This window comes from Sminthopsis crassicaudata, chromosome 1 (genome assembly GCF_048593235.1).
Source record: "Sminthopsis crassicaudata isolate SCR6 chromosome 1, ASM4859323v1, whole genome shotgun sequence".
NCBI lineage: Eukaryota > Metazoa > Chordata > Mammalia > Dasyuromorphia > Dasyuridae > Sminthopsis > Sminthopsis crassicaudata.
Window position 1 is genome coordinate 21,044,471 of NC_133617.1, and position 14,188 is coordinate 21,058,658.

The following is a 14,188-nucleotide window of genomic DNA, read 5'->3' on the forward strand; positions in this document are numbered from 1 at the left end:
CTCCCAGTGGCTCAGCGTCCGCCTCCGGCCTCGGGCTCCTCCGGCCGCCGCCCCGGCGCGGGCCGTGGCACGTGTCTCTTGTTCCCTCCTGAACCATCTTGCTGAGGCTTCGGGGTCACTGCGGCTCCCGCGGCTCCGCCGGCACCGGGCGCGCTCCCCGCCCCCCCCAGGCCGCGGGGTCTCCCTCACTGCTCGGGTCTCAGGGAGCGGCCCCTCCTCCCGGGGTCTCCCGGAGCAGAGCTCGCGCGCGCCGCCGCCTGCGGCCCATCCCTCTGCCAGGCCCGGGCGGTTCGGAGCCCTCCCGGACGGGACGCGGGCCGTTCTCAGGGCCGCCCCACACTGGCCGTGCCGAGCGGCCCCCCCCTCTTATTTTATGCTTAATTTAAGGAACAAACAGAGCGTCCATAACATAATAACAGGTGATTGGCCACGAGACGGCGGAGGAATAACGTGAGAAATACTTGCAGTTTTCCATCGCAAATAAAAGGGTATTTTTACACGCACGAAAACAGGCTGCGGGGGGACAGCGGAGAAATAGAGAACTTGAGAGGCGCTTCCTCCCGCGGCCCGGTCCGCGCTCACAGCCGCGCGCCTCGGCCTCGCTCCGCGCTCCCGGGGCCCCTCCCCCCTCCCGGCACCCTTCCCCCTCCCGGCACCCCTCCCCCCTCCCGGCACCTTGCGCTTCCCCCTCCCCCCCTCCGGTCAAAGCCGCCTCCTCCGGGCCCTTCCCGCTGCTCGGGATTCCCCGATGAAGCTGAGGATGTTTGTCAAGCGCCTGGAGGACGGCACTGTCTTTTTCTGTATCCCCAATAATAATTAGCGCATTCGGGTACACGTAAGCACTTAATAATTGTTTATTGAGTCGAATTGACTCACTGATTTGGCCAAACGACCAGTATATTCTGTGGAGGAGAAATAACCCCGGGGATTGTCGCTGATCCTGTTTTGTTTTTAAATTAACTTTCATTTTATTCACGCCCAGTGCGTGGCATACAGTAGGCGCTTAATAAAGCCTCGGAGTATCACTGCTTTTTGCCAGGGCTCCCCAATGGTTCCGAGGGAGTGTCTCGTGATCCCAGGTCAATCCAGCAGGGGGCGCTAGTGGATTTTTTTGCCGCTCCTTTTCTGAGATCCGGGAATCTCTTCTCGAGAGGTGGGACCATCGCCTACCGAGTCCCCTCCGCAACGTCCAATAGTCGCCCGGATCGCGCCTCGCTCGCTGGATGGGCGGCGGCATTCGCCAATGGGAGTGAGCTTCGAGCGCAGGCGCTGTTTGGCTGCGGCGTTCACTATAAAAGGTGCGCGGAGGCGCGCGGCCGCTCTCTCTCCAGGCGTCCTCGTGCGAGGTGGGTCCCATGGCGGCTCCGTGCCGGCCGTGGGGGACGGACCGCGGCCCGGGAACTGGGCCCAGGGGGGCACGGACCTTTGCGGTGCGCCGAGGGGGGGTGCCGGAACCTCAGCCCCGCGCCAGGGGAGCCTGAGGCCCGAGAAGCTCCGGCCCGAGGTCCGCGGGGCCCGCGTGTGAGGTGGGGGAGGCCGCGGAGGCCCGGCCTGGAGCCGGGCTCTTTTCCAGGCTTGTGCCCCCGGACGCCCTGGCCCCGATGGGCCGCGAGGAGAAAGGGGGGGTGACTGATTCGGGGGCTGGTTTCACAGCCCGGTGATGCCCCCGGAGGCGGGTGGGTGTGTATGTTACGTTTTAGGGATTATTTCCCTGGACCCCAGCTTGCCCTCCGAAAAACAGGAGGGGCGGGACTTGAGGGCCCTGGAGCTCCGCTTTGGCCTTAGATCTGTGGCTCCGGCCCGACTGTGGAACGGGCGGCTTTGGAGTAGCGAGCCTTTGGGGGCTCTCCTAGCTTTAGATCCTGATTCCTCCCCCTGCTGCCGTTTCCTCCTCTGGGCGTCTGGCCCCTCCATGTGTTCCCCTAGGAGGGATTCTGGAGCTTGACCCCCCCGGGGGAGGGGTCCCGAGGACATGGTCTCCCGCTAATGGCTCCTCGGCTTTCTCTGCAGTGACATCGTCTTTAAACCCCACGTGGCAATCCCTGAAGCACCTTCGAGATGCCCAGGGAAGACAGGGCTACCTGGAAATCCAATTATTTCCTCAAGATCATCGTAAGTTGGGGGGCCCCTGGGGTCACATTGCTCCACAGGGGGGCTTCTCTGCCCCCCTTTCCCCTAGGAACTTGTTTGGAATATTTTTGTCTCCCTTGGTATGGAAGGCCCCCTATGACACGGGCCATTCAGTCTGTCTTGTGTCCAGAGTGGTCCCAGGCACTTCCCACTCAGGGCCCCTGATCCAGCCACTAGGACTCAAAAGGAACTGCTATTTAAGGGCAGAAAATACTGGCATTGAAGTTGGGGGGGCAGCAGCAAGGGCAGAGTTTGAGGGACAAAGGACGTTTGACTTGTTACAAGAGCAGGATTTCAACCCTGGTTTTCTAGTCTTTTTGCCCTTGGGGAGTTGTTCATTTTGGCAGTTTTAGAAAATAGCAGAATTAAAATGCTGCAGCACCATCCTTCAATGGTGTTGTACTTTACTAGGAGCGATGTGATGTATATGTCGCGTGTGTGTGTGTGTGTGGATACAGAGGTGTAGTTAAATGAGAATTTCAGAAACCTGAGGACGTGATCTCAGATCTTATTGGGTCAGTTGTGCCCATGTTGATTCTTGGAAGACCTTGAAGATGATACCAAGAATCATGGCTGTCAGTCATCATGCTTTCTGCCTTTTTTTTTAAAATTACTAGTTTTTCCTTTTCCCCAAGACAGCAAGCAATCTGATGTAGGTTAAACATGTTCTGGGTTCTTTTCTATGGGGAAATCCTTGCCTAGGATGTTGGCTGTCAGTCCCCCTAGACCAATTAACCATTTAGTTGTAAAAGAAGTAACAGTGGGCAGGAACTAAAGCTGTTTCTGCCTGAAGCTCTGCATTGTTGTTCAGTTACTCCTTGAAATATTTATTATGAAAAACTTATCTTCTAATGGGAATTAGAGTATGGGAGTATTTGGGAATAATTACAAATACTCAGGTTTTCCTTCATGTCAGGTAGAAATCCCCCTCTCCCTGATTTCCACCCATTGGTCCTAGTTATTTTTAGTGCTGTTAACTCAAAGAATTGAAATAAATTATTTTTTTCTCTGACCCTCACAATTTTGAATACCAACCCTATTCATTTGTAAACTCCATGAAAACAGTGACAGAAGTCTCCACATGTTTATGAGGAACAATACTCAAGATGTTGTAAATTAGCACATATTTAAAGTGTTATGTCAAGTGTTTGCTCACAGAAAAAATATTACATTTGGATATAAAACAAAACATTTCCTTAGTTCTCACAAATCACTTTTGATTTTTAAGATCACTGTTAAATTGGAATTTCAGTCTTGACAAGGTTGATAATTGTTGACAATTTGGGTGGCCCTCAAATATGCTTTTTCTTTAAGTTATTTTTAGGTTGGTTTTTTTTTTTTTTTTTTTTTTTTTTTTGGTAGGCACTAGGTTGCATTTAGAAAAATTAACCATTTTAATAGTTCAAAACTGTCTCTTCAGGATTAGGGTAGAATTTAAATTTAATTGCATCTCATTTGCTCATTAAAAAAAAGTGCTTGTGACTGGGCCCATTGGCTTTGATAGCAGAGTGGACAAGACATTTTAGCAGTATTTTGTGTTCCAGGCTATTCCATTAGGTAGCCACCTTGTGTCTTGCAGTGTTGGAAGGAATCATCTTGAGTCCTGATCTATGTCTTGCTACTATACTTAGATGGCTCCCCAGAAGAGAGTGAGGTGACTTTACACCGTCCTCCCTCCCTTTCAGTCCAGTACACTTGCAAGTCATGACATTGCTAACCTGATGCCATGGTCTTCAAGAATGAAGGACAAATAACAAATGATCAGAATTATTAGAAGAGACTAGCAGATGTTGTAAGAAGACCTGAGTTCAAATTTCACTTCTACTAAATGCTTTGTGACCAAAGATTTAAATCCCTTCTTCTGTAAACTGAGGAAATGAATTGCCTTCCAGAAAGCTTATCGTTTGGGGTTTCTTTAGGTCTCACACTTACCAAGTGACAAACATTTCTGATATCTGTTTTATAGCAACTTCTGGATGATTATCCAAAATGCTTCATTGTGGGAGCAGACAATGTGGGTTCCAAGCAGATGCAGCAGATCCGAATGTCCCTCCGTGGGAAGGCTGTAGTGTTGATGGGAAAAAATACCATGATGCGCAAAGCCATTCGTGGTCATCTGGAGAACAACCCTGCCTTGGAGAAGTAAGTCTGGGGCTTCTGGGAAGGGCTTTCTTTCCTTTCTTCCTGAATTTGAAAAGGTGGTGCTGTCTCAGAGAGGAGCTAACTTGTGCAACTTTTCTTTTAGACTGCTGCCTCATATTCGGGGCAATGTGGGCTTCGTGTTCACCAAGGAAGATCTGACTGAGATCAGGGATATGCTTCTGGCCAATAAGGTATATGGGAGAACTGGGGGATAGGCTATATCGGGCCTGACATTTATCCTGGATGATGGAGAACCTCAGATCTCACTTGTGCCCACTTCTCTTTGTAGGTGCCAGCTGCTGCCCGTGCCGGTGCCATTGCCCCATGTGATGTCACTGTGCCCGCCCAAAACACTGGGCTGGGTCCTGAGAAGACTTCCTTCTTCCAAGCACTGGGTATCACCACCAAGATTTCCAGGGGCACCATTGAAATCTTGGTGAGTTGGCTGTATGGGTTTTAATCCCCTTTGAGCACTTAGCTCTGGGATTGGGAGCCCCCTGACTCCTAGAGACAGAGGATGATGAATGCCGGAGGCCATAGAGGGTCAGGGCTTGTTGGGAGGATTAAGCCCAGTGTGATCTGCAGCCTTGCCCCATGCTTGCTGCTGCCATCAGTCTGCCAGGCCTTGCGGGCAACCTGGTACTTCTGGGCTGACTTCTCTTGTTTTTTCAGAGTGACGTGCAGCTGATTAAGACCGGAGACAAAGTAGGTGCCAGCGAGGCCACCTTGTTGAACATGCTGAACATCTCCCCGTTCTCCTTCGGGCTGATCATTCAGCAGGTCTTTGACAATGGCAGCATCTACAACCCTGAAGTGCTGGACATTACGGAGGAGACTTTGCACCTTCGGTTCTTAGAGGTGGGGGCCCATTGCAGGCCTGAGGGCTGGGTGGTCTTCTTAGAAGAACTTTGGAGGCTTGAGGATGTAATGATAGCAAGCCTAGAGTAATTGGGATGAGGTCTGCAAAGGGTGATGGGAATTCTGATGGTTTGTCCAAAGAAGCGTTCTCTGCCTGAGGCTTGGGTTGGGCTGCAGCAGCACAAGATGGAGAGGAATAAGCTTGCATTTGGTCTGAATGATCCTCCTGGGCACCCAGGGCAGGGTTGCCGCCAACTCACTGACTTTCTGTTCACAGGGTGTCCGTAATGTGGCCAGTGTTTGTCTGCAGATTGGCTACCCCACTGTTGCGTCAGTACCCCACTCAATCATTAATGGGTACAAGCGAGTCTTGGCTGTAGCTGTGGAGACTGAGTACACCTTCCCACTTGCTGAAAAGGTAAAGGTTTAGCAAGGACACAAGACATAGACCTGTGAGAGTAGTTCTTATGATTGGCATCTTCATGTTCTTTGAAAAAGGAGACATTTCTACATATATTATCGCAGTATTCTTAAAATATAATACACAGTCTGAATATGCCCTGGGTAGTTGCTTTAACTGCTCAGTTATCCTTCTTGGTTTCCCTACTGGAAGCTAAACATTATTACCTCTGGGATCTCTTAACATACAACACCAGCCCCTTCCCTGGTCTCAGAGGTGCTGCCCTGGGGCTCTCTTCTGGCTTTGGGTCACCTCCCCAACATCTGGTATTTGCTCTGCTTGCACTGGTAGGGGGGGGACCCTGGGAATATGAGGTCACAAGACAGTCCTGAGATCTTCCCATTTCAAGGCTTTGGGCACTAGGTGGGGAGGGGAGTGAAGGTGGCAGTGCTAATAATTCCGCTCCTTGCTTTCAGGTGAAGGCCTTCCTGGCTGATCCCTCAGCGTTTGCTGTGGCTGCTCCTGCAGCTGCAGCCCCGGCCGCCGCCGCACCTGCTGCTGCCGCCCCAGCCAAGGTGGAAGCCAAAGAGGAATCGGAGGAGTCTGATGAAGATATGGGATTCGGTCTGTTTGATTAGCCCACAGGAGATGACTATTTCGTCCGGGTTATTTGTGGAACAAAGAAATAAAAGTGCTCATTTATTTCTGCTTTGCCTCCCGCCTTTATACTTAGAAACTGTAAAAATGTATAAAATAGGGATGACGGTGCCCATTTTCCAGGGTTGGTTGGAGAATGGCAAAGTCCTCTGCACCTGCTGTGAATGCAGCTGTGGAGACTTTAAGAGGAGGCTCTGTGACGGGGAAAATGCTGATGAACGTCTTGTTCCTCCAGCTACTGTTTGTACAGCACTCTGTCCCTGGAGCGGTGGTCCTCCCCCAAGTGGACAAGGGTGGGACCTTGCTGGTTGCAGTCTTGCTTCACTTAGCATCACTGCATAGGTTCCCAGGCTCGCCCATTTATTACACTCATAAAAGATTTCTGCCCACCACAAACCTGTTCAGCCATTCTTCTAATGGATGGGTATCAGCTTTATATATTTTTTTTTACATTGGAAGTGGTGCTCATTCAGCATTTTTGGAAGCTGCTTTGTGCACTTAAAGATTGTGTAAGGCTTGTGTATTAAGTCACCAAAGGAGGGAGTCCAGGAATAGGCTGGGACAGCCTGAGGTCCCTTAAGGGGAGGCTAAGAGTTGTGCAAGATAGTGAACTGATGGAGTATTAAATATCACCTGGCCTTGGAGCCAACCCAAACTCCAAATGCAGTCAGGATGGTTGGAAGTGGGGCCAGAGGTGGGGAGCACGGGGGACACTGCCCCAGTATTTAGGATGTCACTCAAAGCATTTAAAAGGAATTCTGTCCCACGCCAAGATGATTCCCAAGGATTTTGTTCCTGAAGTCTTAGCAAAGATGGTTTGCCCAGCCTCCAGGCTGCCATGTCTCCAGTATGTCCCCATTTTACAGATGAGGAAACGGGCAAACACGGGGAGTGCTTTGCCCAAGATTTTGTTAAGTTCAAATTGGAACTCGAGCTAAGCAATGGAAACAAGTACCCGAGGCTGCTTTGGGGGTGAAGCGCTTGTACTCGCGTCTGTTTTACTGAACACAAACCCTGGGGGAAAACCAGCAATAAAGGACTATCCTATTTGAGCCATTCTAAGGAGCATCCGGGTGGCACAAAGCCCGTGAAGGCGCTCAGGGAGTCGGGCCCTGCCCGAGGGCAGGACCTTGGGCCTCTGCTAGTCAGAGGGAGCTGTTTCCCAGCGACGGGAGGAAGCTGCTCCGGACACTTGGACCTCTCTCCGGGGAGTTCACGTCTGGGTCTGTGGGGGCCGCGGTTCTCGGGACGTGTAGGGGAGTTTGATTGGTGCGGACGGCGGTGCTTGGGACATTTAAGATCTCTGCGGAGTTCGCGGGGGGCGAGGGAGGTCGGCCCAGGAGCCGGAGGACCGGGCTCGGAGGGAGCCCCGGAGGTCTGAGAATCTAATTAGAAGAATCAGCAGTTACACCCGGAGGACCGAGGAATGACGGGAGGCGGGGCTGCGGGAGGAGCGCGCGCGGGGCAGGGTCTCCGTCCCCTCCCGCTGGCCCCCGGTCTCGGGACCTCCCGGCTTCCTTCAGTCCCCACTTAGGTCCCAAGTGGCTGGGACCCCCCGCGCGCCGGCCCGGACCTGCCTCCGGTCCCCGGCGCTCCTAGTCCCGAGCCACGGCGCGCGGCCCGGAGACGAGGGGCGCACTCTTGTCCTCCCGCAAAACACGCCTGCAACGCTGAGGTTGGCAAACTCCGCGGGGCGTAAAATTTCATAATTAAAACTACCTCCAGGACTCCCAGCACCAGGTGAAGCTCGGGACGCGGTCTCCCGCAGGTCGGTCCCCGCCCACGCCAGCGCAGCACGGGGCGGGATCCGGGCGGAGAACTCCCAGATGTCTCCGGGGCTGCCCCGCAAAGCTTGCCGGCCCGGGCTGGGATCCTGCGTCTCCATGGTGATTGGCCCCGCCTCCTGGGGCCCGGCTGAAAGGTACGGGGGTGTGGGGAGAGAGGTAGTGGCGGTGGCGGCTCGCTGGTGACCCGGATGTGAGCCTGAAACGGTTCCGGGGTCAGAGCCGGCAGGATGGCGGCGGACACGCAGGTGAGGCTGGCGGCCGCGGGGCCGAGCGAAGCGCGGGGGGCGGTGGCTCCGGCTCCGGGCGGGCCCTTGCGGGCCGGTCCCGGGGAACCGCGACGCTCGCTTCCTGTCTGTCCCGGCCGGGAGGCTGTGGGGGGCGGAGCCTCCGTGGGGGCGAGGCTCCCGAGCCCCGGGAGAGACCGAGACGGGCAGAGACAGCCAGAGAGACGGCAAGAGATACTGAGAGACGCCCGGAATGGGAGGCGGAGACAGAGACCCCTAGAGGACGGCCCCGGCACCGAGCGTGGGGAGCGGTCCGAGCCGTGACAGGCGCTCCGGTCTCTGCGCTCCCGTCCCTCTTCGTTCCCTGTCACTTCTGTCCCCGCTCCCTCCCCTCCCTCTCCGCTGCCCCCCACGCCGCCGCTTCCGCTCTTCTCTCCTGCCTCTGTCTCTCCCATCGCCTTCTCCTCCCGTCACTCACTCCTTCCTCCTCCTCTTTTCTGTCACTTTCCATCTCTTCTCCCTTTCACCTCAGGCTCTCTCCTCACGTCACTTTCACTCTCCTTTGTCTCTTTCTCTGCCATCCCCTCCCCTCCCCCTCCCTCCACTCTGACTCAGTTTCCCCTCTGCCCCTCCCGTGCCCTGACCCCCGCCACTTCTCCCCCCTCCCGGCCCCTCCTTGGAGTCACAGACCAGCGCCCTCAGTCGGGCAGAGCCCGCCCGGTGAGACCCCCCCAGAGCAGGCCATTTTACCAGAAGAGGAAACTGAGGCTGGAGCATGACGTCATTCCTCCGGGCCAGGAGGAATGAAGCTGAAGCTTGTGTCCTGTGCTCCTGGGCTGAGCCCTCCGTCCGTCCGTCCGTCCCGCTCCCAAGGTGTCCCTGAGCCCTCCGTCCGTCCGTCCGTCCCGCTCCCAAGGTGTCCCTGGTCCGGCCGCTCTTGGGAAAGCAGGGTTTCTCCCGAGCCCAAAGGCACTTCCCTCCGTGCATAAGAGACCGGGGGAGTGGCGGCCGTGGGCCGTTCCTGCCAGGGCATGAGCCAAGTCTCCGAGGACTACGGCGGCTCCGCCGTCCTGGGTGACCCGCGGGGTGGGACTGAAGCTCCAGCGGGAAGGGCCTCCCCGGGGCTCCTCCGCTGTCCAGTCTGAGGGGGCTGCCGAGCCCAGCCCACCCGTCTGCCCAGCCCCGTCCGGGCTACGGGAAGGGAGGAGAGCCCGAGGCTTCGGTTTTACATTTAAAGAAAGGAAAGAGGGTGCAACAAGAGAAGCAAAGCCTGAAGGGAAGGACCGGGGGTCCGCCCCTGTGCTTTCTGCCCTAAGACCCTGGGCCGGGGTCTCAGCGACCTCTTCGGGAAAGGGGCGCACGGCGCTCGGGGCCTTCTGCCCATTCTACGAGCGCGGGTCGTCCTGAGCCCCGGCCTCTCAGCCCGTCTGGGGGCCGCTTCCGCGGCGATCTTCCCGAGACGCGGGTTTCAGGAGGTTTGCTGGGTCAGAGCGTGGCGCCCGCCCCGTGGGGCTGCGTCCCCAGAGCGCCGAACCCTGTCAGTGGGAGCCCAGAGCCTCCAGTCTGTGAGGGAGACAGCTGCCTCGGAGGGAGTCCCCCTTTCTTCCGGGAAGGGGAAAGAGGGAAGCTGTCAGCCAGTTATCTTGTCCATGTGGAGAGGAGAAACGTGAAATACAGTGGTGTGTGTGAGTGTGAGTGTGTGTGTGAGTGTGAGTGTGTGTGCGCGCGTGTGTGTGTGAGTGTGAGTGTGTGTGAGAGTGTGTGTGTGTGAGAGTGTGTGTGAGTGTGTCTGTGTGTGAGTGTGACAGTGTGTGTGTGTGAGTGACTGTGTGTGAGAGTGTGTGTGTGAGAGTGTGTGTGTGAGTGTGAGTGACTGTGTGTGAGTGAGTGTGAGTGTGTGTGTGTGAGTGTGAGAGTGTGTGTGTGTGAGTGACTGTGTGTGAGAGTGTGTCTGTGTGTGAGTGTGACTGTGTGTGTGTGAGTGACTGTGTGTGAGAGTGTGTGTGAGAGTGTGTGTGTGAGAGTGTGAGTGACTGTGTGTGAGTGAGTGTGAGTGTGTGTGTGAGTGTGAGAGTGTGTGTGAGTGTGAGAGTGTGTGTGTGAATGTGTGTGAGTGTGTGTACGAGTGTGTGTGAGAGAGTGTGTGTGAGTGTGTGTGTGTGAGAGTGTGTGTGTGTCTGTGTGAGAGTGTGAGTGTGTGTGAGAGAGTGTGTGTGAGAGTGACAGTGTGTGTGTGTGAGTGACTGTGTGTGAGAGTGTGTGTGAGAGTGTGTGTGTGAGAGTGTGAGTGACTGTGTGTGAGTGACTGTGTGTGAGTGAGTGTGAGTGTGTGTGTGAGTGTGTGTGAGAGTGTGTGAGTGTGAGAGTGTGTGTGAGAGTGTGTGTGTGAGTGTGAGAGTGTGTGTGTGTGAATGTGTGTGAGTGTGTGTACGAGTGTGTGTGAGAGAGTGTGTGTGAGTGTGTGTGTGTGAGAGTGTGTGTGTGTCTGTGTGAGAGTGTGAGTGTGTGTGAGAGAGTGTGTGTGAGTGAGTGTGAGTGAGTGACTGTGTGTATGAGTGAGTGTGTGTGAGTGAGAGTGAGTGTGTGAGAGTGTGTGAATGTGTGTGTATGAGTGTGTGTGCGCGTGTGTGCGTGTGTGTGTGTGAGTGTGTGAGTGAGTGTGAGAGTGTGTGAATGTGTGTGTGAGTGAGTGTGAGTGTGTGTGTGTGAGAGTGTGTGAGTGAGTGTGAGAGTGTGTGAATGTGTGTGTGTGCGCGTGTGTGTGAGTGTATGTGTGAGTGTGTGTGTGAGTGTATGTGAGAGTGTGAGTGTGTGTGCGTGTGTGTGTGAGTGTATGTGAGAGTGTGAGTGTGTGTACGCGTGTGTGTGAGAGAGTGTGTGTGTGAGTGTGTACGTGTGTGTGAGTGTGTATGAGTGTGAGTGTGTGTGAGTGTGTGTACGCGTGTGTGTGTGTGCAAATGTGCACACACACATGCACAGCTTTGGGTGAAAAGGTCGCGAGCGAGCAGAGAAGCCGTGGTTCCCTCATCTCCCTGGCCTCCGCCGCTCGGAAGTGTCCCCTCTGTGCTTCTCCCTCTGCCGAGTGACCTTTGTCCGAAGGGCCGGGCTGAGGCCCCCCGCCGGCGCGGTGTCGCGGGGGCGAGGGCGCTCCTGTCTGGGCTGAGACCCCGCCGGTCTCATCTGGTGGCTTTTCACTAGGCCCCGGCCAGTCTGTGAGAGTCTGATTCCTTGTGGCCCCCTCTCCCCCGGGGGCACCCTCGTGCTCATCCCTTGGCGGGAGGGCGTGCGTCCGCAGCCCACGTCCACACGTTCACGGTGATCTCTTTTCCCGTGTGTCCGTGGCCGCCTTGTACAGGTTTCCGAGACGCTGAAGCGCTTTGCGGTGAAAGTGACCACAGCCAGCGTGAAGGAGCGGAGAGAGATCCTTACCGATCTGGGGAGATGTGTCGCCGGGAAAGGTACGTGCACGTTGCTGCGCCGGGCAGGGGCGACCACCGTTTAAAGCGTGAGTTTCCTTTTCTTCTGCTCGTGACGTTTTTCCTCCGGGAAGCCCAGGTTAAGAGTGTAGAGACGTCTTTTAAGCTGGGATGTTTTAAAAAATGTAACGAATGGTTCGGTGAAATCTTTAACTATTGGGAAATTTTTAAAGACATGCAGCGTAACAGGTTCTCCTGCAAAGAAACCGTCTTTTATAAACTACATTTCAACGGGACTAGAACTTGAGCCGTCTTCACCGGGTAACAGGACCACCGTAAGCGCTGTGCAGAGTCAGGGAGGACGTTTGCGGGAGTTTTCCCTGAGAGTCTCTTCCGCTTAGGAGGCTGCTCCTGGTCTCCAGCAGGGAGGCCGCTGTCATTTCCTCCTTTGTTTGGGGGTCGTTTTCAGTAATGTAGAGGGTCAACACAATGTGTCCCTCCCCCCCCTCGCACTCTTCAGAGGCGTCTCAGCGCGGGCGACCTCCCGAGGCTTCCGGCTTCCTCTGTAGCAGCGATTGAGTTCCGTGTCCTCTTTTCTGTGAACCATTTGCTGTTTAAAGCAGACAACAAAACCCGCGCTGCCCTGAGCGCCGGAGAGTTAACGGCTGCGGGCTCCCTCCTTTAAGAATGAGTGAATGCAAGAAAAGCCTCCATCGGCGACTTCTGTGCGGCGCAGCGAGCTCAGGAGGGAAGAGGCCCTGCCCCTGGGCACCTAGCCCAGAGAGGAGACAGTTCAGAGGGGAAAGGGATGAGGATCCAGAAGGGGATTTCTCTCGGAGAGCGTCGGGATAGCTGCTTCTGGGGAGGCTGGGGTTGGGGAGGGGGAGAACAGCAAGGCAGCAGGGGAGGGCGTGGCCAGCGAGTATGGGAAGGCCCCAGGGTCTCAGCCAGGGTCAATCGCACCCTCCCCACCTTCTCAAAGAGAGCTAAGACGTGCTTTAACCTTTTTTCTTGTTATTTTGAACCCCAGTAGTAATAACCTCGGCCCTCTAAGCGTCTGCTGGAGCAGAGTGATGGCCCAGCAGCTCCTAGGTGCTCAGCTTCATGCAGAAAGAAGCAAACAAAGTCAGGAACAAAACCTAAAGTAAACCTTCCGAATGGAACACACAAAACAAAAAGCAAGGCTTGTGTTCTCCCCCGCCCCAGGGCTGTCTGAGGTTGTTACCTTTGTCCTCTCCCAGGCCCTCCCTTCTTCTCTTCTTCCTCACTCCCCAAAGTTCGCATCAGGCTCGGACTCGTTAGCTGGGTGAGCCCGGACGCGTCACGTAAATCTGGCCAGGTTCCCTCCCTGTCGCACGGGGCTGCCGACAGTGCCCGCCTCTAGCCCGTGAGCAGCAGCGAGTGTTATTGTGAGGGCCCAGCCTGGGGGCTGGCGTGTAAATGCAGCTGCTCTGGTTACCGTGGCAGTGGTGATGGGGCCCAGAACAGGGACCGGCATCCCCGGCAGGGGCCCCAGGAGCCAGTGGGAAATGCCGCAGAGAAGCAAGAAGGCGGGCCCGAGAAAAGCCGTTGGATGCGGCAGTTAATAGGTCCTAGGTAACCTGGAGAGAGAACGAGGGCAGTGGAGACAGGTGGAGTCGGCTCTTACGGGAGTTTGGCTTGGAAGGAGCTAGCGGACGCCATGGTAGCCTAGGCAGGGGGCACTGGGCGTGGCTGGCAGGGAGGGAGAGGCGTTGTGTTCCGGTAATTCCCAGGTGGCATGGTGGGGGAGCCCTGGGGCAGGAATCAGGAGGACTCGGATTCGGATTCTGCCAGTGTAGGGTCTGCAGTTCCCCAAGCAAGAAAACGCCAAGCCTCTCCCCGACCTCCGAGCGAGGGGCCTGTCCCAGAGGCAGAACAGAGAACTCCACCAGGAGGACCGAAGTGGTTAACAATCATAATGGGCTCCCGGCCTCTTTCCTTGGTGTCGGGCTTGCCCCCGGATAGGGAACCCCGACCCTCCAGCACAGACGCTGGGACCCCGGGGCATCTCACTAGCCTCTCTGGGCCTCACGTCTGTAATTGTAAATTGGAATGGAAAGAGACTTGAGATAGGGAGACCCACTTAGGAGGCTGTTATAACGGATCGGGGGAGGGGCATGGGACCTCATGACACAGTACAGAGGGAGAAAAGAGAGCCAGGACAGAGCTTGGGGGGGGGTGCCCCCAGGAGGTACAATGTGAGACTGAGGAGACAGGCAGAGACAGAGAGAAAGAAGAGAGAGACAAAATGAGACAGAGACCGTGAGAGACAAAGTTAGAGGAGAAGGAAAAATAGTGAGAGACAGTGAGACAGGCAAATTTAGAGGAAGAGAGACGGAGTGAGAGACGAGAGAGGAAGGGAGGGAGGAGAATAGTGGGAGCAGTCTTGTGGAGGATGGGCAGGGCGTCGCAGGCTGGGTTCGAGGGGCAGACGGTGAGTGAGCACAGGCTGGACAGTAAATTAACTGAGTTGTTTTGGAATGTGCATTTCAGAACTCTTCACAGAAAGTTTAATTTGCTTAATCTGAATTTACATGAAGCCGGAACTGTCTG

The 14,188-nt window shown here is 55.3% G+C and overlaps 2 protein-coding genes across 3 annotated transcripts in view; both read left to right on the forward strand.

The window, feature by feature from the left end:
- Positions 1–1,239: 1,239 nt before the first annotated feature.
- RPLP0 (ribosomal protein lateral stalk subunit P0) lies at positions 1,240–6,238 on the forward strand. 2 transcript variants are annotated; one of them, XM_074296406.1, is made up of 8 exons: positions 1,240–1,346; positions 2,011–2,112; positions 4,097–4,272; positions 4,376–4,463; positions 4,562–4,708; positions 4,945–5,130; positions 5,408–5,548; positions 6,007–6,238. In XM_074296406.1, exons 2-8 carry the CDS (start codon positions 2,059–2,061, stop codon positions 6,166–6,168), a joined length of 954 nt encoding a protein of 317 aa, XP_074152507.1. In that variant the 5' UTR covers positions 1,240–1,346; positions 2,011–2,058; the 3' UTR covers positions 6,169–6,238. The 2 variants fall into 2 exon arrangements, with proteins under 2 accessions (XP_074152507.1, XP_074152517.1); XM_074296416.1 differs by having other exon boundaries at positions 1,344–1,526.
- A 1,883-nt stretch (positions 6,239–8,121) lies between these two features.
- GCN1 (GCN1 activator of EIF2AK4) overlaps positions 8,122–14,188 on the forward strand; it is a 55,673-nt gene continuing 49,606 nt past the window's right edge. Inside the window, 2 exon segments of the mRNA XM_074296430.1 lie at positions 8,122–8,219; positions 11,554–11,656. Of these exon segments, the coding sequence (XP_074152531.1) occupies positions 8,202–8,219; positions 11,554–11,656 (121 nt within the window). The 5' untranslated portion in view covers positions 8,122–8,201.